At 57.2% G+C, this 26,284-nt stretch overlaps 1 protein-coding gene across 1 annotated transcript in view; it reads right to left on the bottom strand.

Annotated features, from left to right (window-relative positions):
* Window positions 1–25,724, bottom strand: part of tex264b (testis expressed 264, ER-phagy receptor b) — a 730,288-nt gene extending 704,564 nt beyond the window's left edge. The window contains exon 1 of the mRNA XM_072472036.1: window positions 25,424–25,724. Within this exon, the coding sequence (XP_072328137.1) occupies window positions 25,424–25,684 (261 nt within the window). The 5' untranslated portion in view covers window positions 25,685–25,724. The remainder of the gene's footprint in view (window positions 1–25,423) is intronic.
* Window positions 25,725–26,284: the final 560 nt, after the last annotated feature.

Raw genomic sequence — 26,284 nt, 5'->3', positions numbered from 1 at the left:
GTGGATGTTGCGTACTCGGCGATAGTAGTGTCGGATCATGCCCCGCACTGGGTGAACTTACGGGCGAGTAAGGGTGGCCAACACCTGCACTGGAGGTTAGCTGTAGGAAGAATAATAATATTTTTATTGTCACAAGTAGGCTTACGTTAACTTTGCAATGAAGTTACTGTGAAAAGCCCCGAGTCGCCACACCGGGCGCAGAGAGGGAGAATCCGGTGCCTGTTCGGGTACACAGAGGGAGAAGTCAGAATTCTCAGCTGGTACGGGAATTGAACCCGCGCTGCTGGCCTTGTTCTGCATCACAAACCAGTTGTTTAGCCCACTGAGCTAAACTAGCCATTATTGGCGGAGGAGGTGGTGTGTGTGCGGGTGAGGGAGGCCATTTGGAGGTATGTCGCGATAAACGATATGGGGAGGTCTCAGCAGCTACGGTATGGGAGGCATTGAAGGCAGTGGTGAGAGAGGAGTTTAACTCGATACGGGTACACAGGGAGAGGTTGGAGCGGGCAGAGACGGATAGATTAGTGAGGGAGATTCTCCAGGTGGACAGGGGGCACTCGGAGGCCCCGGAGGCAGGGTTGTTGAAGCAACGGCAGAAGCTGCAGATGGAACTTGGGTTGTTATCTATGGGGAAGGCGGTGGGGCAGTTGAGAAAGGCGAGAGGGGCGGTGTATGAATATGAGGAGATGGCCAGTAGGATGCTAGCACACCAGCTAAGGAAATGGGAGGCGGCGAGGGAGAGTGGGAAAGTGAAGGACAGAGGGGGGTGAACGGGGTGTTTAGAGACTTTTACAGCAGGTTATACGAGTCGGAGTTCCCAGCCGGGGATGAGGCGGTTTTTGGAGGGACTGGAGTTTCCAAGGGTGGAGGAAGAGCTGGTGGAGGGTCTAGGCGCCCCAATTGAGCTGTTTGAAATGGTGGAGGGGCTGGAGGCGATGCAGTCGGGCAAGGCACCGGGGCCAGATGGGTACCCAGTGGAGTTTTATACAAAGTTTTCAGGAGTGCTGGGGCCCTTGTTGGTAAGGGTGTTTAATGAGGCTAGGGAGCGAAGGGTACTCCCTCCGACGATGTCACAGGCCTCGATCTCTCTCATCCTGAAGCGGGATAACGAGCCGGAACAATGCGGTTTATATAGGCCAATCTCCCTTCGAAATGTAGACGTCAAGCTGCTGGCCAAGATCTTGGCCTCGAGAATAGAGGATTGTGTGCCAGGGCTGATAGGGGAGGACCAGACAGGGTTTGTGAAGGGGAGGCAGTTAACAGCTGACATTAGAAGGCTGCTAAATGTGATCATGATGCCCCCCACCCCCGAGGGGAGGTGGAGGTGGTGGCTGCCATGGATGCGGGAAATGCCTTTAATCGGGTGGAATGGGAGTATTTGTGGGAGGTCGTAGGGGGGTTTGGGTTTGAGCAGGGTTTTGTGGACTGGGTCAGGTTGCTGTACCAAGCACCGGTGGGAAACGTGCGGACGAACCGAGTGAGCTCGGATTATTTTAGGCTGCACCGGGGGACGAAGCAGGGATGCCCACTCTCCCCACTGTTGTTTGCCTTGGCTATAGAGCCGCTGGCGATGGCGCTGAGAGCGTCGCAGGACTGGCAGGGGATTGTACGGGGGGGGGGGCACAGGGTGTTGATATATGTGGACGACCTACTTTCGTATATTTCTGACCCGCTTGGGGAGGGGGGAGGGGGGGGGGGGGGGGGGGGCGGGGGAGATTATGGGGATCCTAGGGGAATTCGGCCGGTTTTCAGGATACAAATTAAATATGGGCAAAAGTGAGGTCTTTGCGATTCAGGCAAGGGGGCAGGAGAGGGACTGGGCGGGTGCCGTCCAAGGTGGTGGGAGGGAGTTTTAGGTATTTGGGTGTCCAGGTGGCGCGGGAGTGGGAGCAACTACACAAGCTGAATTTGGTTCGGTTGGTGGATCAGATGAAGGGGGACTTTAGAAGATGGGATATGCTCCCGCTGTCACTGGCAGGGAGGGTGCAGATGGTAAAGATGATGGTTCTCCTGAGGTTTTTGTTCATATTCCAGTGCCTGCCTATTTTTATCCCCAAGGCTTTCTTTAAGAGGGTGAACGCGGTGATCTCAGGGTTTGTGTCAGCGGGTAAAACCCTGCGGGTAAAGAAGGTGCTGCTGGAGCGGGGTCCAGGGGAGGGGGGGCTGCCCTGCTGAATTTCAGAAACTACTACTGGGCGGTGAATATAGCAATGGTCAGAAAGTGGGTAGTGGGTCGTGTGGGAGCGAGTGGAGGCGGCATCGTGTAGAGCCACAAGTTTAGGGGCACTGGTAAAGCAACCTCTGCCCTTCCCACCGGCTCGGTACTCCACAAGCCCGGTGGTAGTGGCAGCCTTGAAGGTGTGGGGACAGAAGCGGAAGCACATGGGAGTGGGGGGAGCATCGGTATGGATACCTGCTGGTGGCAACCACCAGTTTGCACCGGGGGGGGCTGGATGGCGGGTTTCGGAGGTGGCAGCGAGCAGGGATCGAGCGGTTCGGGGACCTGTTTATTGACGGCAGCTTTTCGTGCTTGGAGGAGTTGATGGAGGAGTTTGTGCTGCCCGGGGGGGAATGGGTTCCGCTACCTGCAAGTGGAAGACTTTGCACGGAGGCACGTTTCGACCTTTCCGTACCTACCGCCCCAGGGGATACAGGACAAGGTAGTGCAGAAAACGAGAGTGGGGGAGGGGGTGGTCTCAGAAATTTATAAAGAACTCATGGAATGGGAGGGAACACGATAGGAGAGGTGAAGCAAAAATGGGAGGTAGAACTGGGCACGGTATTAGAGGCGGGATTGTGCGAGGATGCCTTGAGTAGGGTTAATGCGTCCTCATCGTGTGCCAGGCTTAGCCTGATACAATTTGAGGTGGTCCACAGGGTACATATGACTGTGGCCCACATGAGCAGGTTCTTTGAAGGGGTGGAGGATAGGCGTGGGCAGTGTGCGTGAGGGCCCGCAAATCATATCCAAACTGTAGTGTTCTCCCCATCAGAAGGTTTTGGGGGGGGGGGCAGCTGGATGCAGAGAAGATGTTTGATCAAGTAGAGTGGAGTTATTTGTTTGCGGTGTTGGAGCGGTTTGGGCTAAGTTTGTGGCATCGGTCAAATTGTTATATAAAGAACCAAAGGTGAGTGTTTGTATACATGAAGTGAACTCGGGATATTTTCAGCTGCATTGGGGAACAAGACAGGGGTGTCCTATGTCCCCCCCCTTTTTTGCACTGGCGACAGAGCCCTTGGCCATTGCGCTGAGGAGCTTAGATAAAAGTGTAGGGGAGGGTGGTGCAACCCAAGTTGTCCCTGTATGCTGTTGGCATTTTATAGTGCATTTCTAACCGGGGTCTCTCAGTGGGGGATACAATGGGGCTGCTCGGGCAATCTGGGCCTTTTTTGGGATGGATAAAAGTTGAATTCGGAGAAGAGCGATATATTTTTTTTGTTTCCTCTCCAGGTGCAGGAGCAGGCTTCGAGGGATTGTCGTTCCGTATGTACTCACTTCAAGCACCTGGGGATGAAGGTGGCTCGGCACTGGGCCCAGCTCCGTAAATTGAATTTTACGAGCCTGGTGGGTAGGGTTAAGGCACATTTGTTGAGGAGGGACAGCCTGCCCCTATCTTTGGCAGACCGGATGCAGGCGGTAAAGATGGATGTTATGCTGTGGTTTTTATTCTTATTCCAGTGTTTGCCAGTCTTTTTGCCTAAGGAGTTTTTATGTGTGCAGAACAGTTGATTTTGTCGTTTGTCTGGGAGGGTAAGGTGGCGAGGATTTAGAAGACAGTGCTTCAGAGAGGGCAACAGTCAGGGGTGGTTTGGCTCTTCCGAATCTGATGTATCGCTATTGGGTGGCGAACGCCGAGAAAGTGCGGGGCTGGGGTCGGGGGCCGGAGGCAATGTGGGTGAAGATGGAGGCAGGCTCTTGTAGGGGTCGGGGTTGCAGGCGCTGGCAATGGCGCCATTCCTGTTTTCCCCAGGGAAATACTCGGGTAGTCCTGCGGTGGTAGCCACATTGAAGATTTGGAAGTAATTTCAGCAGCATTTTAGGTTAGGAGCGGGGTCAAAGCTGATGTCAATTCGAGAGAATCATGGGCGGGATTCTCCGAGCCCCACGCCTGGCCAAACATATTTATATGTCCAGGTCCTGCTCGAAGTTGGAGAAATTTTGGGGGTGGTTTTTCAACACCACGTCGGCGATCTTGCACTTAGATTTGGAGCCCAGTCCCCTGGGGGCCATATTTGGGGTATCGGACTTGCCGGATCTGCAGACGTGAGCGGGGGCAGATGTTTTATTCTTTGCCTCACTGATTGCTCGCAGGTGGGTCCTGTTGGTGTGGAGGTCAGCTTCTCCACCCTTTGCCTCGGTGCGGTTAGGGCAGCTAGAACCTAGAACATTACAGCGCAGTACAGGCCCTTCGGCCCTCGATGTTGCGCCGACCTGTGAAACCACTCTAAAGCCCATCTACACTATTCCCTTATCGTCCATATGTCTATCCAATGACCATTTGAATGCCCTTAGTGTTGGCGAGTCCACTACTGTTGCAGGCAGGGCATTCCACACCCTTACTACTCTCTGAGTAAAGAACCTACCTCTGACATCTGTCCTATATCTATCTCCCCTCAATTTCAAGCTATGTCCCCTCGTGCTAGACATCACCATCCGAGGAAAAAGGCTCTCACTGTCCACCCTACCTAATCCTCTGATAATCTTGTATGCCTCAATTAAGTCACCTCTTAATCTTCTTCTAACGAAAACAGCCTCAAGTCCCTCAGCCTTTCCTCATAAGATCTTCCCTCCATACCAGGCAACATTCTGGTAAATCTCCTCTGCACCCTTTCCAATGCTTCCACATCCTTCCTATAATGCGGCGACCAGAATTGCACGCAATACTCCAAATGCGGCCGCACCAGAGTTTTGTACAGCTGCATCATGACCTCATGGCTCCGAAACTCAATCCCTCTACCAATAAAAGCTAACACATCGTACGCCTTCTTAACAACCCTCTCAACCTGGGTGGCAACTTTCAGGGATCTATGTACATGGACACCGAGATCTCTCTGCTCATCCACACTGCCAAGAATCTTACCATTAGCCCAGTACTCTGTCTTCCTGTTATTCCTTCCAAAATGAATCACCTCTCACTTTTCTGCATTAAACTCCATTTGCCAACTCTCAGCCCAGCGCTGCAGCTTATCTATGTCCCTCTGTAACTTGTAACACCCTTCCGCACTGTCTACAACTCCACCGACTTATGCCATCTGCAAATTTACTCACCCATCCTTCTACGCCATCCTTCAGGTCATTTATAAAAATGACAAACAGCAGTGGCCCCAAAACAGATCCTTGTGGTACACTAGTAACTGGACTCCAGTCTGAACATTTCCCATCAACCACCACCCTTTGTCTTCTTCCAGCTAGTCAATTTCTGATCCAAACTGCTAAATCACCCTGAATCCCATGCCTCCGTATTTTCTGCAGTAGCCAACCGTGGGGAACCTTATCAAACGCTTTACTGAAATCCATATACACCACATCAACTGCTTTACCCTCATCCACCTGTTTGGTCACCTTCTCAAAGAACTCGATAACGTTTGTGAGGCACGACCTACCCTTCACAAAACCGTGTTGACTATCTCTGATCAAATTATTCCTTTCCAGATGATGATACATCCTATCTCTTATAAACCTTTCCAAGATTTTGTCCACAACAGAAGTAAGGCTCACTGGTCTATAGTTACCGGGGTTGTCGCTACTCCCCTTCTTGAACAAGGGGACAATATTTGCTATCCTCCAGTCTTCTGGCACTATTCCTGTAGACAAAGATGACTTAAAGATCAAAGCCAAAGGCTCAGCAATCTCCTCCCTAGCTTCCCAGAGAATCCTAGGATAAATCCCATCCGACCCAGGGGACTTATCTATTTTCACACTTTCCAGAATTGCTAACACCTCCTTCCTTATGAACCTCAAGCCCTTCTAGTCTAGTAGCCTGAATCTCAGTATTCTCCTCGACAGCATTGTCTTTTTCTTGTGTGAATACTGATGAAAAATATTCATTTAGCACCTCTCCTATCTCCTCGGACTCCAAGCACAACTTCCCACTACTGTCCTTGACTGGCGCGACTCTTACCCTAGTCATTCGTTTATTCCTGACATATCTATAGAAAGCTTTAGGGGTATCCTTGATCCTACCTGCCAAAGACTTCTCATTTCCCCTCCTGGGGGACATGATAGAGTTTCTCCTGATCGAGTTTCTGTATTTGGAGAAGGTTACGTTTACCTTGAGGTGATAGGTGAAGATCAGACGGGGTTCGTGAGAGGGAGGCAGTTATTTTCAATCGTTAGAAAGGTATTGAACGTTGTTATGGCACCGGGAGAGGGGAAGGAAACAGAGGTGGTTGTGGCATTGGACGCTGAGAAGGCGTTTGACTTGGTAGAATGGGGGCACTTGATGGCAGTTCTGGAGCGTTTTGGGATTGGACCAAGATTTGTGGACTGCGTAAAGCTACTGTATAAGGAGCCGAGAGCGAGTGTCCGCACAAACATCAGCTCGAGATACTTTTCTCTGCATCGTGGGACCAGGCAGGGATGTCCCTGCTGTTTGCTCTCGCAATGGAGCCGTTGGCCATCGCATTAAGAAGATTGGGGGTATGGAAAGGAATAGTGCGGGGGGGGGGGGAAAAAATCGATCGAGCATAGGGTGTCCTTAGATGCCGATGACTTGCTGTTATACGTGTCGGAACCGAGTGTGTCGATATGAAATGAAATGAAAATGAAAATCGCTTATTGTCACAAGTAGGCTTCAAATGAAGCTACTGTGAAAAGCCCCTAGTCGCCACATTCCAGCGCCTGTTCGGGGAGGCTGGTATGGGAATTGAACCGTGCTGCTGGCCTGCATTGGTCTGCTTTCAAAGCCAGCGATTTAGCCCAGTGTGCTAAACCAGCCCCTAAAATCGCTTATTGTCACGAGTAGGCTTCAATGAAGTTACTGTGAAAAGCCCCTAGTCGCCACATTTCGGCGCCTGTTCGGGGAGGCTGATAGGGGGAATATTGGAGCTGCTTCGAGTGTTTGGGTCTTTCTCGGGGTACAAACTAAATCTAGAGAAGTGTGAGTATTTTGTGGTGTCTCGGCCGGGGGTGGGGACAGGGGTGGGGGGGCTGCCATTCCGTAGGGCAGGGACTCACTTTAGGTACCTGGGGGTGCAGGTTGCCTGGGAGTGTGGGTGCCTCCGCAGGTACAATATTTCTAGTTTGGTGGGGAGAGTGAAAGCTAATCTGGCAAGGTGGGATGGTCGCCCTCTGTCACTGTCGGGTCGGGTACAGGCGGTTAAAATGAACGTTTTGCCGCGATTCCGGTTTATTTTTCAATGCCTGCCGATTTTCCTGCCAAAGGCTTTTTTCAGAGAGATTAAGGGAAGGATTACTTCGTTCATATGGGGAGGGAAGGTGGCCAGAGTTAGAAGGGTGCTGCTACAGAGGGGAAGGCAGGCAGGGAGTTTGGGTCTCCCAAACCTGATGTATTACTACTGGGCGGTGAATGTGGCGAAGGTGCGGAGCTGGGTCAGAGGGGTTGATTCCCAATGGGTTAGAATGGAGGAGAGTTTGTGCAGGGGATCAGGATTGAAGGCACGAGCAACAGCATCGCTCCCGATAGCCCCGGGGAAATACTCAGGGAGTCCGGTAATAATAGCTTCATTGAGAATTTGGAGGCAGTTTCGCCAACACTTCGGGTTGGGGGTACGGTCAAGGGAAATGCCGATTCGGGGAACCACAGATTTGAGCCAGGGAGGTGGTATGGAAATTGTCGGAAATTGGAGGAGAAGGGGACTCAGACACGAAAAGATTTGTTTCATTGGGGTTGGTTTACAGGATTGAAGGAGCTGGAAGCGAAGTAGGGGCTGGAGCAGGGGGAAATATTTAGATACATGCAGGTTCGAGATTTTGCCAGAAAGGAGATACAGAGCTTACCGGTGGAGTCAGTGGAGGGGTTCTGGTGTGAGGTACTCCGGAGAGTGAATGCCTCCACCTTGTGCGTGAGGTTGGGGCTGATACAGTTGAAGGTGATATACAGAGCACACCTCACGAGGGCGAGGATGAGCTGATTCTTTGAAGGAGTAGAAGATGTGTGTGAACGTTGCGGGGGGGGGGGGGGGGGGGGGGGCGCTAATCACGTTCATATGTTTTAGTCTTGTTCAAAGCTAGAGGATTACTGGAAGGAGGTTTGAGGATAATTTCTAAAGTGGTGCACGTGAAACTGGACCCGGGCCCCCGGGTGGCCATATTCGGTGTGTCGCACCAGCCAGGGTTGGAAACGGGTGCGGAGGCAGATTTTGTAGCCTTCGCCTCGTTGATCGCCCGAAGGCGGATCCTGATAGGTTGGAGAGCAACCTCTCCACCCTGGCGTGACTTGTTGGAATTCTTGACAAGGTTAAGTTTGAACTGAGGGGAAGGATGGAGGGGTTCTACAATTCATGGGCATTATTCATCATGCACTTTCAAGAACTGGATAACATCGAACATTAGTTGGGGGGGGGGGCGCTGGGAGGAGGGGGGCTGTGTGTGTTAATGGCGCCTATGGGTGATTCTTGATTTCTTTTTGTCATTTGTTTGTGTGCACATGCGGGCTAATGTTTGGGGTTTGGTGGGAGGATGGGATTGTGGTTATTGATATGGGGATTGACATATTTGTTACTGATTATTGTTTATTGTTGGTGGGTGTAAATCTGGGAGAAAATGTGAAAAGAGAATAAAAATATATATATTTTTTAAGTTTACCTTGAGGGGAGCGACTGAGAGGTTCCACGAGAGATGGGATCTATTTATTCTTCATTCTAAAGCATTGGTTACCGTCAGCTGCTGGGGCTATTGGGGTGTTGGTTGGCAGAGGCGGGGGGGGGGGGGGGTTCTCGTTGTGTTGCATTGCTTGGTTTTATGTATAAAATGTTAAAAACCGAATAAAAATATTTTTTTTTAAAGGTGAAGGTGAGTTGGCAATAGCTGGCACAATGGCAGCAATCGATACGGGAAGAGGTAGGTGGCAAGAAGCCTGAAATTCAATGGAAGGTTGTAGACAAGAAATGAAACAAAACTGGGTCGGCAAGCTGCAAGACATTGAACCCGATTGGAGTGAGAACGTGAGGTCCAAGTGGCTAACCTGTCATATTAAAGGTAAGCGAGCATGGCATGGGTCCCCAAGGTCTGCCAGCCTGGGTCCCCAAGGTCGGCCAGCCTGAGTCCCCAAGGTCGGCCAGCCTGGGTCCCCAAGGTCGGCCAGCCTGGGTCCCCAAGGTCGGCCAGCCTGGGTCCCCAAGGTCGGCCAGCCTGGGTCCCCAAGGTCGGCCAGCCTGGGTCCCCAAGGTCGGCCAGCCTGGGTCCCCAAGGTCGGCCAGCCTGGGTCCCCAAGGTCGGCCAGCCTGGGTCCCCAAGGTCGGCCAGCCTGGGTCCCCAAGGTCGGCCAGCCTGGGTCCCCAAGGTCGGCCAGCCTGGGTCCCCAAGGTCGGCCAGCCTGGGTCCCCCAAGGTCGGCCAGCCTGGGTCCCCAAGGTCGGCCAGCCTGGGTCCCCAAGGTCGGCCAGCCTGGGTCCCCAAGGTCGGCCAGCCTGGGTCCCCAAGGTCGGCCAGCCTGGGTCCCCAAGGTCGGCCAGCCTGGGTCCCCAAGGTCGGCCAGCCTGGGTCCCCAAGGTCGGCCAGCCTGGGTCCCCAAGGTCGGCCAGCCTGGGTCCCCAAGGTCGGCCAGCCTGGGTCCCCCAAGGTCGGCCAGCCTGGGTCCCCCAAGGTCGGCCAGCCTGGGTCCCCAAGGTCGGCCAGCCTGGGTCCCCAAGGTCGGCCAGCCTGGGTCCCCAAGGTCGGCCAGCCTGGGTCCCCAAGGTCGGCCAGCCTGGGTCCCCAAGGTCGGCCAGCCTGGGTCCCCAAGGTCGGCCAGCCTGGGTCCCCCAAGGTCGGCCAGCCTGGGTCCCCCAAGGTCGGCCAGCCTGGGTCCCCCAAGGTCGGCCAGCCTGGGTCCCCCAAGGTCGGCCAGCCTGTGTCCCCAAGGTCGGCCAGCCTGGGTCCCCAAGGTCGGCCAGCCTGGGTCCCCCAAGGTCGGCCAGCCTGGGTCCCCCAAGGTCGGCCAGCCTGGGTCCACAAGGTCGGCCAGCCTGTGTCCCCCAAGGTCGGCCAGCCTGGGTCCCCAAGGTCGGCCAGCCTGGGTCCCCAAGGTCGGCCAGCCTGGGTCCCCAAGGTCGGCCAGCCTGGGTCCCCAAGGTCGGCCAGCCTGGGTCCCCAAGGTCGGCCAGCCTGGGTCCCCCAAGGTCGGCCAGCCTGGGTCCCCAAGGTCGGCCAGCCTGGGTCCCCAAGGTCGGCCAGCCTGGGTCCACAAGGTCGGCCAGCCTGGGTCCCCAAGGTCGGCCAGCCTGGGTCCCCAAGGTCGGCCAGCCTGGGTCCCCAAGGTCGGCCAGCCTGGGTCCCCAAGGTCGGCCAGCCTGGGTCCCCAAGGTCGGCCAGCCTGGGTCCCCAAGGTCGGCCAGCCTCAGTTGGCAAAAGTGGCTCCCAGGAAATAAAGTTTGAATAACACTGTTGTAAACGACCCACACCAAACTCACAGACTGTTATGAAACCAGGTGAAAGGGGAAGTGGTGCACATAAATAACTGAGAAAGGAAACCTGTGTCTGAAGAAGGGAGAGGTGGAGTACGCTGAGACAGTAACGTGGTGTAACTTTGCGATTGTTAAAGGGAAGCAAATGTACAGGAATCTACAAGGTGGTGGCTGAGATATAGCTAAATTTATTGTTAAATTTGTAACTGGCACACCAGTTGGGCTGGTTGCTTGGAGACCGGGAAGTTGGTGGAAATCAGTTAATGTCTTGTTATCATGTAAGGGCTGGAGTAGGAACTGTTTATGCAAGGTGATCAAAACCTGATAACGCTTCCAAAAACAAGTGGATGACGTGATCGGTGAAAGATTGGCCGACCGTGGCTGACTTTGTGCACCCTCGGCATTGGTGAACAGACAAATGGTCAATCACTGACCCCTGAGAAGGCAGGTTTGGTTTGTCTCGAGCCGATCATGCAAGCAGCATGCACAGGGCAGGGTATAAGAAATTGTGCACCAAGGTAATAGCTAGTTAGCTCGGGACAAAGTAATCTGATCAACTACCTGGAGACCGGAGGGAGAGGACAGATCACTCGTTCCTTTCCAACTCTCGGACAAACCCAAGCAGCCTTGCCCACTTGGACAGGCAAGTATAACTGTTACTGAGTGGAAGATTTTCGAATGCTGAATAAATGTACTGTGTGCAAACAATCATTTGCTGTTTGTTGAGCTCATGATACCCGTAGTAAGCCAGGAGTGAAGAGTTAGCTCACAGATTAATTGGTGAGCCAGCCAGGAGGTTGACATGTTGAGTGAGTGGGCAAATGAATGTCAGATGCACTATAATTTGGATAAATGTGAGGTTATCCACTTCGGTAGCAAAAACGAGAAGGCAGACTATTGTCTGAATGACCATAAATTAGGAGAGGGCACTGTACAACGAGACCTGGGTATCCTCGTACACCAGTCACTGAAGGTAAGCATGCAGGTACAGCAGGCGGTAAAGAAGGCAAATGGTATGCTGGTCTTCATGGGGAGAGGTTTTGAGTACAGAAGCAGGAATGTCTTGCTGCAATAATAAAGGGCCTTGGTGAGGCCACACCTGGAATATTTTTTGCAGTTTTGGTCTCCTTATCAGAGGAAGGATGTTCTTGCTATAGAAGGAGTGCAGCGAAGGTTTACCAGGCCGATTCCTGTGATGGTGGCACTGACATGTGAGGAGAGATTGAGTCGTTTAGGACTGTATTCACTGTAGTTAGGGGCAACAAAAGTAGTCTGCACCCAGTTGTAGAAAAAAATAAAACTTTGTTTTATTCAACGTGTTAACTCTGTACACATCTCCACAGTTCCCTACTGGGTGTTCTCTAGTCTAGTCGATGCCTGACTGACTCTATTTATACAAAGGCACATTGACTTAGTTAAGGGACTTGTGGGAGGAAACCTGAGCACCCGGAGGAAACCCACCAAGACACGGAGAGAACGTGCAGACTGCACAGACAGTGGCCCAAGCAGGAAATCGAACCTGGGACCCTGGCGCTGTGAAGCAACAGTGCTAACCAGTATGCTACGGTGCCGCCCACATTGAGGGGCTTGGTGAGGTCACACTGGGAATATCGTGTGCAGTTTTGGTCTCCTTATCTGAGGAAGGATGCTATAGAGGGAATGCAGCGGAGGTTTACCAGACTGATTCCTGGGATAGCGAGACTGACGTATGAAGGAGATTGAGTCGGTTAGGACTGTATTCACTGGAGTTCAGAAGAATGATGCAGGGGAATGACCCGGAGTAGTGAGCACATGGAATTCGTTACCACAGGAAATAATTGAGGTCAAAACATTGTGGGCGGGACTTCCGGTTGCGGCGATGACCAGCTGAGCCGCACGTTTCGGCGGCTCCAGCTCCAACGGACCTTCGGGCTCTTTTAAGAGCCCCAACGGGAAATTTTCGCGCGACGAAACCCGGTGTGGGGTGAGTGAATAGGGAGTCCCCCCCCAACGAAAGAGGAAAATATCGGCAGCGGCGGCTGCAGCGCGAGGAATCCTCGACGATAGGGACAGAAAGGAAAAAGAAACAAGATGGCGGCGGAGAAAGCCCAGGCGACATGGGGGCCCGATCAAGACGAATTCCTAAGACGGTGTGTGGAGCTACTAAAGAAGGAGGTGCTGACCCCGATGCTACAGGCAATTGAGGGGCTAAAGGAGGCACAAAGGACCCAGGAGACAGAGCTCCGCGTGGTGGAGCAGAAGGTGACGGATTATGAGGACGAGATCCTGGGCCTGGCGGTCAAAACACAGACGCGCGAGGCGCTCCACAAAAAGTGCACTGAAAGGATTGAGGCCCTAGAAAACAAAGCACGAAGGAAGAACCTTCGGATTCTGGGTCTCCCTGAGGGAGTGGAAGGAGCGGACTGCGGGGCTTATGTGAGCAGGATGCTAAGCTCGCTGATGGGAGCTGAGGCCCCTTTGGGCCCCTTAGAAGTGGAGGGGGCTCATCGGATCCCGGCGAGGAGACCAAAAGCGGGAGAACCACCTAGGGCGACAATCGTGCGATTTCACCACTTTAATGATAGAGAAGTGGTTCTGAGATGGGCCAAAAAGGTACGGAGTAGTATATGGGAGAATGCAGTGGTACGGGTGTACCAGGATTGGAGTGCGGAGGTGGCGAGAAGGAGGGCGAGTTTTAATCGAGCCAAGGAGGTGTTACACAAGGTGAAGTTCGGGATGCAGCCGGCACGACTATGGGTCACGTACCAGGAGAGACATCACTACTTCGAAACGGCGGAAGAAGCATGGACCTTTATTAAAGATGAGAAATTGGATCGGAACTGTGGGACTGATATTACAGGGAAATGTTACTGTCGATGTAAATAGAGAAGTAAATTGGGAAGGGGGGAGACACTAAGAAATGTGGGCGCCGGTGGGGGGGGGAAAGAAGAGACATAGGCGGAGGATGAGGAATGGGAGTGGGATGGGAAAGGGAGCTGCGCCACAAGAGGCGGGTCAGCTACAGAAATGTTCCCGCGCCAGAAAGATAATGGCGGGAAGATAGGCGCAAGGTAGATGGGAGTTCCCCACACGGGGTGGTCAAGGAGTGAGCAGGAGAAGCCGGGGTCAGTTGAAGTCAGCTGACTTGCGGAAGTAATATGGGGGGAGCAATCACGCTAGAGGGGGATCTAGCGGGGGTGGGGGGGGGGGGGATAACTGGGTTGCTGCTGCGGAAATCAAAGAGGAACTGGCTAAAGAGTGGGTGGTCGGGGCTGGAATGCGCCACCTGGGGAACGAGTGGGAGCGCGGAATCGGGACGTGGGACTGGCCTAGAGAGGGTGATGGCTAGTCGACACGGGAAGGGGGCAGGTAGCCCCTTAGTGAGGCTGATCACGTGGAACGTGAGAGGCCTAAATGGACCGATTAAAAGGGCCCGAGTGCTCGCGCACTTGAAAGGACTAAGGGCAGACGTGGCTATGCTCCAGGAGACGCACCTGAAGGTGGTGGACCAAGTTAGGTTAAGGAAAGGATGGGTGGGACAGGTGTTCCATTCAGGGCTAGACGCAAAGAATAGAGGGGTGGCCATACAGGTGGGGAAACGGGTAGCATTCGAAGCAAGGAGCATTGTAGCAGATAGTGGAGGCAGATATGTAATGGTGGGTGGCAGGCTGGAGGGAATGGAGGTTGTGTTGGTTAACGTATATGCCCCGAATTGGGACGATGCGGGATTTATGAGGCGGATGCTGGGACGTATACCGGACCTGGAGGTAGGAAACTTGATATTGGGAGGAGACTTCAACACCGTGCTGGACTCAGGGTTAGATAGATCCAGATCTCAGACCGGAAGAAGGCCGGCAGTGGCCAAGGTGCTTAAGGGGTTTATGGACCAAATGGAGGGAGTGGATCCATGGCGATTTCTTAGACCGAGGGCCAGGAAGTTCTCCTTCTTCTCCCATGTTCATAAAGTGTACTCCCGGATAGATTTTTTTGTTTTGGGAAGGTCGTTGATCTCGAGGGTGGAAGAAGCTGAGTATTCAGCCATAGCTATTTCGGATCACGCCCCACATTGGGTGGACCTGGAACTAGGAGAGGAGAGGGAGCAGCGAGCACTCTGGCGATTAGATGTGGGATTGTTGGCGGATGAGGGAGTCTGTGGAAGAGTGCGGGGATGTATTGAGAGGTACCTGGAGGCCAATGACGACGGGGAGGTCCGAGTGGGAGTGGTATGGGAAGCACTAAAGGCGGTGGTCAGAGGAGAGCTGATCTCCATCAGGGCCCACAAAGGGAAAACAGAGGCCAAGGAAAGGGAAAGACTACTGGGGGAGATCTTAAGGGTGGACAGGGAATTTGCGGAGACCCCGGAGGAGGGACTGTACAGGGAGAGACGACGACTCCAGACGGAGTTCGACCTTCTGACCACCAGGAGGGTGGCGGTGCTGTGGAGGAAGGCACAGGGGGTGAGGTATGAGTATGGGAAAAAAGCTAGTCGCCTGTTGGCCCATCAGCTGTGAAAGAGGACAGCGGCGAGGGAGATAGGGGGAATTAGAGACGAAAAGGGAGCTACGGTGCGGAGAGCAGGGAAGATAAACGAGGTATTTAAGACCTTTTACGAAGGACTGTATAGGTCCCAACCCCCGGAGGGAAAAGAGGAGATGCGGCAGTTCCTGGATCAATTAAGGTTCCCAAGGGTGGAGGAGCAGGAGGCGGAAGGCCTGGGGGCACCAATTGGGGTGGACGAGGTTACCAAGGGGCTGGGGAATATGCAGGCAGGGAAGGCTCCGGGACCAGATGGGTTCCCGGTGGAATTTTATAGAAAATATGTGGACCTGCTGGCCCCGCTGTTGGTGAGGACTTTTAACGAGGCCAGGGAAGGAGGGACTCTATCCCCGACAATGTCGGAGGCGACGATATCGTTAATTTTGAAGCGGGATAAAGATCTGCTGCAGTGCGGGTCCTATAGGCCTATTTCACTATTAAATGTGGACGCCAAATTGCTGGCAAAGGTGCTGGCATCGAGGATAGAGGACTGTGTCCCGGGGGTGGTGCACGAAGACCAGACAGGGTTCGTAAAGGGGAGACAACTAAATGTCAACGTGCGACGGCTATTAGGGGTGATAATGATGCCCCCAGTAGAGGGGGAGGCAGAGATAGTGGCGGCAATGGATGCAGAGAAGGCATTTGACAGGGTGGAGTGGGAGTATCTATGGGAGGTGCTAAGGAGGTTCGGGAACGGGTTTATTAGCTGGGTCAAACTCCTTTATGGGGCCCCAACGGCAAGTGTGGTCACCGGTCGGCAAAGATCGGAGTATTTCCGACTATACAGGGGAACAAGGCAGGGATGCCCGCTATCTCCATTGTTGTTCGCGTTGGCAATTGAACCTCTGGCCATGGCGTTGAGAGACTCCAGGAAATGGAGAGGGGTGATTAGAGGGGGAGAAGAACACCGAGTGTCGCTCTACACGGATGACCTACTGTTGTATGTGACGGACCCAGTGGGGGGGATGACAGAGGTCATGCAGATATTGAGGGAGTTCGGAGATTTCTCGGGATATAGGCTTAACATGGGGAAGAGTGAGCTTTTCGTGATACACCCTGGGGACCAGAGTAGAGGGATAGAAGGCCTGCCTCTAAGGAAAGCGGAAAGAAACTTCCGATACCTGGGGATTCAGATCGCCAGGAGCTGGGGAACCTTGCACAGACTTAATCTGACACGATTGGTAGAACAAATGGAAGAGGACTTCAAGAGGTGGGACATGCAGCCACTGTCATTGGCGGGCAGAGTGCAGGCAATTAAGATGATGGTCCTCCCGAGGTTCCTATTTGTATTCCAATGTCTCCCTATACTAATCACTAAGGCCTTCTTTAAAAAAATAGACAGGAGCATCACGAGCTTCGTGTGGGCAGGGAAAGTCCCGAGGGTAAGGAGGGGGTTCCTACAACGTAGCAGAGACAGAGGGGGACTGGCGCTGCCGAATTTGGGTGACTACTATTGGGCCCCCAATGTGGCGATGATCCGTAAGTGGATGATGGAGGGAGAGGGAGCGGCGTGGAAAAGACTGGAGAGAAAGTCCTGTAAAGGGACGAGTCTAGAGGCGTTGGTGACGGCGCCGCTACTGCTCTCACCAAAAAAATTTACCACAAACCCAGTGGTGGCGGCAACATTAAATATCTGGGGACAATGGAGGCGACAGAGAGGTGTGCTGGGAGCCCTGGTGGGGTCCCCAATCAGGAACAACCATAGGTTTGCCCCAGGGAAGATGGATGGAGGAGTCCAGAGCTGGCACCAGTTGGGAATTAGGAGGGTGGGAGATTTATTTATAGACGGGACGTTTGCGAGCTTGGGAGCGTTGGAGGAAAAGTATAAGCTGCCCCGGGGAAACTTTTTTAGGTATATGCAGGTGAGGGCGTTCACAAGACAACAGGTGAGGGAATTTCCATTGCTCCCGACACAGGGGATCCAGGATAGAATGCTCTCGGGGGTGTGGGTCGCGGAGGGCAAGGTGTCAGAGATATACCGAGAGATGAGAGAAGAGGGGGAGGAGCTGGTGGGCGAACTAAAAGGAAAGTGGGAAGAAGAGCTCGGGGAGGAGATAGAGGAGGGTATGTGGGCTGATGCCCTAAGCAGGGTAAATTCCTCTTCCTCATGCGCCAGGCTTAGCCTGATTCAATTCAAGGTGCTACATAGAGCACACATAACGGGAGAAAGGCTGAGCAGGTTCTTCGGAGTGGAGGACAAGTGTGGGAGGTGCGGCGGAAGCCCGGCAAACCACACACATATGTTTTGGTTGTGCCCGGCACTGGAGGGGTATTGGAGGGGAGTGACGGGAGTGATTTTGAAGGTGGTGAAGGTCCGGGTCAAACCAGGCTGGGGGTTAGCTTTATTTGGAGTTGCGGATGAGCCGGGAGTGCAGGAGGCGAAAGAGGCCGATGTTGTGGCCTTTGCGTCCCTAGTAGCCCGGCGAAGGATTCTACTCATGTGGAAGGAAGCGAAACCCCCCGGACTGGAGGCCTGGATAAACGATATGGCGGGGTTCATAAAACTGGAGCAGATAAAGTTTGCGCTGAGAGGATCGGCTCAAGGGTTCACCAGGCGGTGGCAGCCATTCCTCGACTACCTAGGGGAACGTTAGAGGGAAGGTAGATGACCAGCAGCAGCAACCCGGGGGGGGGGAAGTTTTATTTTATGTTAAATGATTAGTTTACCATGTTGGTTAGTTACTTGTTATTAGACTGTGGTTATTATGTCACATGTACTGCCAAATTTTCTTTTTCTTATGTTTGATGTGTAAAGGGAAAAAATTGTGATCGAAAAATTTTCAATAAAATATATATTTTTTAAAAACATTGTGGGCGGGATTCTCCGTTAGCCGGTGCTGAAATCGGGAAAGGCAATTGGGCGGACAATCGGATCGGACGCCAAATTGTAATGATCCAGCACCTCGTCAATGCGTCCGGAAAGCACGTATAGTAGGGACCATTTGCAGGCCCGATCCGGTATTCTCCGGGGCCTCCTCAGTTCTCTGTCTCCAATGAGCCGGTTTCCTGGCTGCGTGGATCACTTGTGCTTTTAAAAATTGTGAAACTGGCATGGCAGCTGCTGAGGGAGAGGGGGTACGGAAGGTGTCCAACATCATCACAGTCTGTTGACAGTTGTACCGCTGGCTGGGGGGATTCGGCCAGGGATGGGGGGAGTAGTGGAGGATGGCCAGGAGGTGGGTTGTGGGGTCGGGGTGGACGGGCAGGGAACACCATTGTCGCAACCGAGAAGGCAGCCATGCAGCTGCGCAAACCGATGACGGCCCACTTTGAACCTCGTGCCACGGGACATATAGGTGTCCCCCCAGGATACCCCCCTGGCCCCATCCGACCCATCAGCTGTATGGGCAGCGCTCCAGCACAACCAGTGCCATCGTTTTGGCTGGGATGAGCGTGTGTGGGGAGTGTAATGTGTATGTGCTGCTGCAGCTAGTCGGCCTCCAGAGTGTCGATCACGGACCCAGTGAATCCCGCATCGTTTTTCATTGGAATCGATTGTGTTCCACGTGGCACCGGTGATAACCCCTCCACGGTAGCGGAATCGGTCCAGGTGCAGCGCAGGCTTTCCTGTCGAAAATGTCTACGGATTCTGTGTTGGCGTCAACACTTAGTCTCAGAAATGGAGAATCCCGCCCCAGATGTTTTCAAGAAGCAGTTAGATATAGCACTTAGGGCGAAGGAGATCAAAGGATATGAGGGGAAAGCGGGATTCATAATAATAATAATCTTTATTGTCACAAGTCGGCTTATATTAACACTGCAATGAAGTTACTGTGAAAATCCCCTAGTCACCACACTCCAGCGCCTGTTCGGATACACAGAGAGAATTCGGAATGTCCAATTCACCTAACAAGCACACTTTCAGGACTTGTGGGAGGAAACCGGAGGAAACCCACGCAGACACGGGGAGAATGTGCAGACTCCGCACAGACAGTGACCCAAGCCGGGAATCAAACCAGGGACACTGGGTCTGTGAAGCAACAGTGCTAACCACTGCTACCGTGCCGCCCATTAGACTATTGAGTTGGATGCTTCTATTTTCTATGTTTCTCGGTCGATGTTTCTATATGTACCTTTAGAATTGCATTATAACCTTCCACACATCAGTAAACAGAGAGGAATTGCAGTTCACAATGTGGTTTTACTTTTAGTTGAATGGAGTGCACTGAACACACCAGTTAATTCAATATATATTTGTTCAAATCACAAATCGTTCTTGAAGCCACATCCTTCTGTTCAAAGAGGCAAGAGAGTTACAGCTGTCACCTTAGCAAACGTCTGTGTTTACAGGGGTACCATTAACCAGAAGATTTCTAGTAGAACGATTAAAACAAAATAACATTTTGGGGGACAGATTTTGTATATATCTACAATCCATGTGGAAGTCCAATCGATCTCCTCCAGTATTAAACTCTGTGCAAAAGAACATCAGAAAACTCATCAATCAAATACCAGTACTAGCAATTTCTGCAACTAATCACAGTTCCTGCATAAACGGAGAGCAACCTAACGCCACACTCCCTAGTACCCTGTGCGTAATCCTATCTTCCAATGTGAAACCCAGGACAACCTTACCCTCACTGATCCAGTTTCAATGGGCTCTTAAGAATGGCACAGAGTTGGTCACCTGTCACATCAAGCACAAGTGCCCCAGTTGAAGAGCATCACTTGTACAATAATAGTAGCCCAATTAAACTGAAGGATGTTTACAAAAAAGCAATCGAGTCCCATTTCAACAAACCCAAAGGGATCTTAATGCCACAAAAGGAACCTGGGCCCTCACCAGATTGAGCAAAGCAAGGAGATGACATCACCAGGTATACTATGTGACAGGCCCAACACAGACCTCCCTATCAGCAACAGCTCGTCGAATCCATACACACACCCTCCAGTGAGTGGCATGACCCAGGGGAAATGAAGGAGGGGGGACGGGGAAGTCGGGACCCCAGGGGTCGGGGTAGTGGGAGGGGCACATAATGACCCCGGGGCCAGGAAGGAGGTGTGGGTGAAAGAGGGTACCCCCAGGGGAGGAGGGCACACAGGATCCCAGGGGGCAGGAGTGGGGGGGCAGACAGGATCCCGGGGGAGGTGAGAGTGGAGTGAGACCCCAGGGGGAGGCTGGACACAGGGAACAGGAGTAGGGCAGCAGGACCCTGGGTCAGGAGCGGGGAGCAGTGGAATCACCAGGGCAGGACCCGGGGGGGGGGGGGGGGGGGGGGCCTCCAGAGGCAGGGGACCAGGCAGTAGGCCAACAGGCGTGGGGGAATCCCAGAGAAGGAGTATCCCAGGGGAAGGGGGATCCCAGGGGCATGCCGGGTGCAGGAGACCCAAGAGCAGGGGGACCCCAGGGCAGGAGGCTTCCGGGGGTAGACAGACTCTGGAAGCAAGGGTACCCCGGGATCCGGGACGGCAGGGGACATGGGGGCAGGTGGGCATGGGAGCCTTGCGACTCTGGGGCTGGGGGACTCTGGGATCTGGGGGTGCAGGGAGGCACCAGGAGGAGCGGGCAGTGGTATCCAGGGCCGATGGGGCAGGGGGATCCCGCGACGTGGGGGCAGGGGGATCCCGGGGATGAGGGGGCAGGGGGAATCCGGGGACGAGGGGGCAGGGGGAATCCGGGGACGAGGGGGCAGGGGGAATCCGGGGACGAGGGGGCAGGGGGATCCCGGGGGCGAGGGGGCAGGGGGATCCCGGAGCGAGGGGGCAGGGGGATCTCGGGACGAGGGAACAGGGGGATCTCGGGACGAGGGAACAGGGGGATCTCGGGACGAGGGAACAGGGGGATCTCGGGACGAGGGAACAGGGGGATCTCGGGACGAGGGAACAGAGGGATCTCGGGACGAGGGAACAGGGGGATCTCGGGACGAGGGAACAGGGGGATCTCGGGACGAGGGAACAGGGGGATCTCGGGACGAGGGAACAGGGGGATCTCGGGACGAGGGGGATCTCGGGACGAGGGAACAGGGGGATCTCGGGACGAGGGAACAGGGGGATCTCGGGACGAGGGAACAGGGGGATCTCGGGACGAGGGAACAGGGGGATCTCGGGACGAGGGAACAGGGGGATCTCGGGACGAGGGAACAGGGGGATCTCGGGACGAGGGAACAGGGGGATCTCGGGACGAGGGAACAGGGGGATCTCGGGACGAGGGAACAGGGGGATCTCGGGACGAGGGAACAGGGGGATCTCGGGACGAGGGAACAGGGGGATCTCGGGACGAGGGAACAGGGGGATCTCGGGACGAGGGAACAGGGGGATCTCGGGACGAGGGAACAGGGGGATCTCGGGACGAGGGAACAGGGGGATCTCGGGACGAGGGAACAGGGGGATCTCGGGACGAGGGAACAGAGGGATCTCGGGACGAGGGAACAGGGGGATCTCGGGACGAGGGAACAGGGGGATCTCGGGACGAGGGAACAGGGGGATCTCGGGACGAGGGAACAGGGGGATCTCGGGACGAGGGAACAGGGGGATCTCGGGACGAGGGAACAGGGGGATCTCGGGACGAGGGAACAGGGGGATCTCGGGACGAGGGAACAGGGGGATCTCGGGACGAGGGAACAGGGGGATCTCGGGACGAGGGAACAGGGGGATCTCGGGACGAGGGAACAGGGGGATCGCGGAACGAGGGAATCTCGGGACGAGGGGGCAGGGGGATCTCGGGACGAGGGAACAGGGGGATCTCGGGACGAGGGAACAGGGGGATCTCGGGACGAGGGAACAGGGGGATCTCGGGACGAGGGAACAGGGGGATCTCGGGACGAGGGAACAGGGGGATCTCGGGACGAGGGAACAGGGGGATCTCGGGACGAGGGAACAGGGGGATCTCGGGACGAGGGAACAGGGGGATCTCGGGACGAGGGAACAGGGGGATCTCGGGACGAGGGAACAGGGGGATCTCGGGACGAGGGAACAGGGGGATCTCGGGACGAGGGAACAGGGGGATCTCGGGACGAGGGAACAGGGGGATCTCGGGACGAGGGAACAGGGGGATCTCGGGACGAGGGAACAGGGGGATCTCGGGACGAGGGAACAGAGGGATCTCGGGACGAGGGAACAGGGGGATCTCGGGACGAGGGAACAGGGGGATCTCGGGACGAGGGAACAGGGGGATCTCGGGACGAGGGAACAGGGGGATCTCGGGACGAGGGAACAGGGGGATCTCGGGACGAGGGAACAGGGGGATCTCGGGACGAGGGAACAGGGGGATCTCGGGACGAGGGAACAGGGGGATCTCGGGACGAGGGAACAGGGGGATCTCGGGACGAGGGAACAGGGGGATCTCGGGACGAGGGAACAGGGGGATCTCGGGACGAGGGAACAGGGGGATCGCGGAACGAGGGAATCTCGGGACGAGGGGGCAGGGGGATCCCGGGACGAGGGGGCAGGGGGATCCCGGGACGAGGGGGCAGGGGGATCCCGGGACGAGGGGGCAGGGGGATCCCGGGACGAGGGGGCAGGGGGATCCCGGGACGAGGGGGCAGCGGGATCCCGGGACAAGGGGGCAGCGGGATCCCGGGACCAGGGGGCAGGTGGGCATGGGAGCCTTGCGACTCTGGGGCTGGGGAACTCTGGGATCTGGGGGTGCAGGGAGGCACCAGGAGGAGCGGGCAGTGGTATCCAGGGCCGAGGGAGCAGGGGGAATCCCGCGACGAGGGGGCAGGGGGATCCCGGGGACGAGGGGGCAGGGGGAATCCGGGGACGAGGGGGCAGGGGGATCCCGGAGCGAGGGGGCAGGGGGATCTCGGGACGAGGGAACAGGGGGAACTCGGGACGAGGGGGCAGGGGGGATCGCGGGACGAGGGGGCAGGGGGGATCGCGGGACGAGGGGATCGCGGGATGAGGGGGCAGGGGGGATCGCGGGATGAGGGGGCAGGGGGGATCGCGGGACGAGGGGGGAATCGCGGGACGAGGGGGCAGGGGGGAATCGCGGGACGAGGGGGCAGGGGGGATCGCGGGACGAGGGGGGAATCGCGGGACGAGGGGGCAGGGGGGAATCGCGGGACGAGGGGGCAGGGGGGGATCGCGGGACGAGGGGGCAGGGGGGATCGCGGGACGAGGGGGCAGGGGGGATCGCGGGACGAGGGGGCAGGGGGGATCGCGGGACGAGGGGGCAGGGGGGATCGCGGGACGAGGGGGCAGGGGGGATCGCGGGACGAGGGGGCAGGGGGGATCGCGGGACGAGGGGGCAGGGGGGATCGCGGGACGAGGGGGCAGGGGGGATCGCGGGACGAGGGGGCAGGGGGGATCGCGGGACGAGGGGGCAGGGGGGATCGCGGGACGAGGGGGCAGGGGGGATCGCGGGACGAGGGGGCAGGGGGGATCGCGGGACGAGGGGGCAGGGGGGATCGCGGGACGAGGGGGCAGGGGGGATCGCGGGACGAGGGGGCAGGGGGGATCGCGGGACGAGGGGGCAGGGGGGATCGCGGGACGAGGGGGCAGGGGGGATCGCGGGACGAGGGGGCAGGGGGGATCGCGGGACGAGGGGGCAGGGGGGATCGCGGGACGAGGGGGCAGGGGGGATCGCGGGACGAGGGGGCAGGGGGGATCGCGGGACGAGGGGGCAGGGGGGATCGCGGGACGAGGGGGCAGGGGGGATCGCGGGACGAGGGGGCAGGGGGGATCGCGGGACGAGGGGGCAGGGGGGATCGCGGGACGAGGGGGCAGGGGGGATCGCGGGACGAGGGGGCAGGGGGGATCGCGGGACGAGGGGGCAGGGGGGATCGCGGGACGAGGGGGCAGGGGGGATCGCGGGACGAGGGGGCAGGGGGGATCGCGGGACGAGGGGGCAGGGGGGATCGCGGGACGAGGGGGCAGGGGGGATCGCGGGACGAGGGGGCAGGCGGATCGCGGGACGAGGGGGCAGGGGGATCGCGGGACGAGGGGGCAGGGGGATCGTGGGACGAGGGGGCAGGGGGATCGCGGGACGAGGGGGCAGGGGGATCGCGGGACGAGGGGGATCTCGGGACGAGGGGGCAGGGGGATCGCGGGACGAGGGGACAGGGGGATCGCGGGACGAGGGGACAGGGGGATCGCGGGACGAGGGGGCAGGGGGATCGCGGGACGAGGGGGATCGCGGGACGAGGGGGCAGGGGGATCCCGGGACGAGGGGGCAGGGGGATCCCGGGACGAGGGGGCAGGGGGATCCCGGGACGAGGGGGCAGGGGGATCGCGGGACGAGGGGGCAGGGGGATCGCGGGACGAGGGGGCAGGGGGATCGCGGGACGAGGGGGCAGGGGGATCGCGGGACGAGGGGGCAGGGGGATCGCGGGACGAGGGGGCAGGGGGATCGCGGGACGAGGGGGCAGGGGGATCGCGGGACGAGGGGGCAGGGGGATCGCGGGACGAGGGGGCAGGGGGATCGCGGGACGAGGGGGCAGGGGGATCGCGGGACGAGGGGGCAGGGGGATCGCGGGACGAGGGGGCAGGGGGATCGCGGGACGAGGGGGCAGGGGGATCGCGGGACGAGGGGGCAGGGGGATCGCGGGACGAGGGGGCAGGGGGATCGCGGGACGAGGGGGCAGGGGGATCGCGGGACGAGGGGGCAGGGGGATCGCGGGACGAGGGGGCAGGGGGATCGCGGGACGAGGGGGCAGGGGGATCGCGGGACGAGGGGGCAGGGGGATCGCGGGACGAGGGGGCAGGGGGATCGCGGGACGAGGGGGCAGGGGGATCGCGGGACGAGGGGGCAGGGGGATCGCGGGACGAGGGGGCAGGGGGATCGCGGGACGAGGGGGCAGGGGGATCGCGGGACGAGGGGGCAGGGGGATCGCGGGACGAGGGGGCAGGGGGATCGCGGGACGAGGGGGCAGGGGGATCGCGGGACGAGGGGGCAGGGGGATCGCGGGACGAGGGGGCAGGGGGATCGCGGGACAAGGGGGCAGGAGGATCGCGGGACAAGGGGGCAGGGGGATCGCGGGACAAGGGGGCAGGGGCGGTCCTGAGGGCAGGGGGGTCCCGGGGACAAGGGGAACCCAGGGGCAGGGGTGGATCCCGGGGGCAGGGGGGGGGGGAGGGCCGGGGGGGGGGTCCCGTGGGCAGGGGGGGGTCCCGTGGGCAGGGGGGGGGTGCCGTGGGCAGGGGGGGGTCCCGTGGGCAGGGGGTGGGGTCCCGTGGGCAGGGGGGGGTCCCGTGGGCAGGGGGGGGGAGGGCCGGGGGGGGGGTCCCGTGGGCAGGGGGTGGGGTCCCGTGGGCAGGGGGGGGGGGTCCCGTGGGCAGGGGGGGGGGGGGTCCCGTGGGCAGGGGGGGGGGTCCCGTGGGCAGGGGGGGGGGGGGGGGCGTGGGCAGGGGGGTCCCGTGGGCGGGGGTCCCGGGACGAGGGCGGTCCGGGACTATCTTCTTACCTGCTTGGGGTGGTCGTAGTAAATTCCAACAGAGCTGAGCTTGGGCGCGATGCTGGTGATCTCGGTGAAGAGCCGGCCCGCCTCCCGGTAAGGACCCTGTTTGTATTTGTAAGCCAGGGTGAAGGCGCGGATGGGCGGCGGTCCGGAACGCACTGTCACCTCACAGAGTAAGCCCGAATACCAGGCCAGGCCCAGCAGGCTGATGAGCAAGAGGGCGGCCAGCAGCACGGCGCTCAGGGCCAAGAGGTTCAACTCGGACATGGCTGCAGGGTGTTGGACAGGCCAGCCGGGTGGGGGCGCCGGGATCTCCAATCAGAGCCCGGGGACGGGGCCTGGGAATCCAGAGCACCAATCAGAGCCCGGAAGCACGGCCGCTGAAACCAGAGCTCCAATCAGAGCCCAGGGGCGTGGCCTATGAATCGGCACCTCCAATCAGAGCCAGAGGGCGGGGCCTGGGAACCGGCATCTCCAATCAGAGTCCGGGGGTGGGACCCGGGCACGGTCCAGTCGGGGGCAGGGTGAGGGATGCTGACTCGCCCAGATGCTGCCAGATGTTCCTGAGAAGAAAAAGCACCAGGGAAACTCACGGATTTGATTTGATCTGATATATTGATTTGATTTGATATATTGTCACATGTACCGAAGTACAGTGAAAAGTATTTTTCTGCAGCCGAGAGAACGTACACAGTACGTACATAGTAGACAAAAGAATGATTAACAGAGAACATTGACAAACGGTACATCGACAAACAGTGATTGGTTACAGTGCAGAACAAGGGGCCAAACAAAGCAAATACATGAGCAACAGCAGCATAGGACATCGTGAATAGTGTTCTTACAGGTAACAGATCAGTCCGAGGG

Source organism: Scyliorhinus torazame, chromosome 13 (genome assembly GCF_047496885.1).
Source record: "Scyliorhinus torazame isolate Kashiwa2021f chromosome 13, sScyTor2.1, whole genome shotgun sequence".
NCBI lineage: Eukaryota > Metazoa > Chordata > Chondrichthyes > Carcharhiniformes > Scyliorhinidae > Scyliorhinus > Scyliorhinus torazame.
This window is presented reverse-complemented; position numbering and strand designations above follow the sequence as displayed.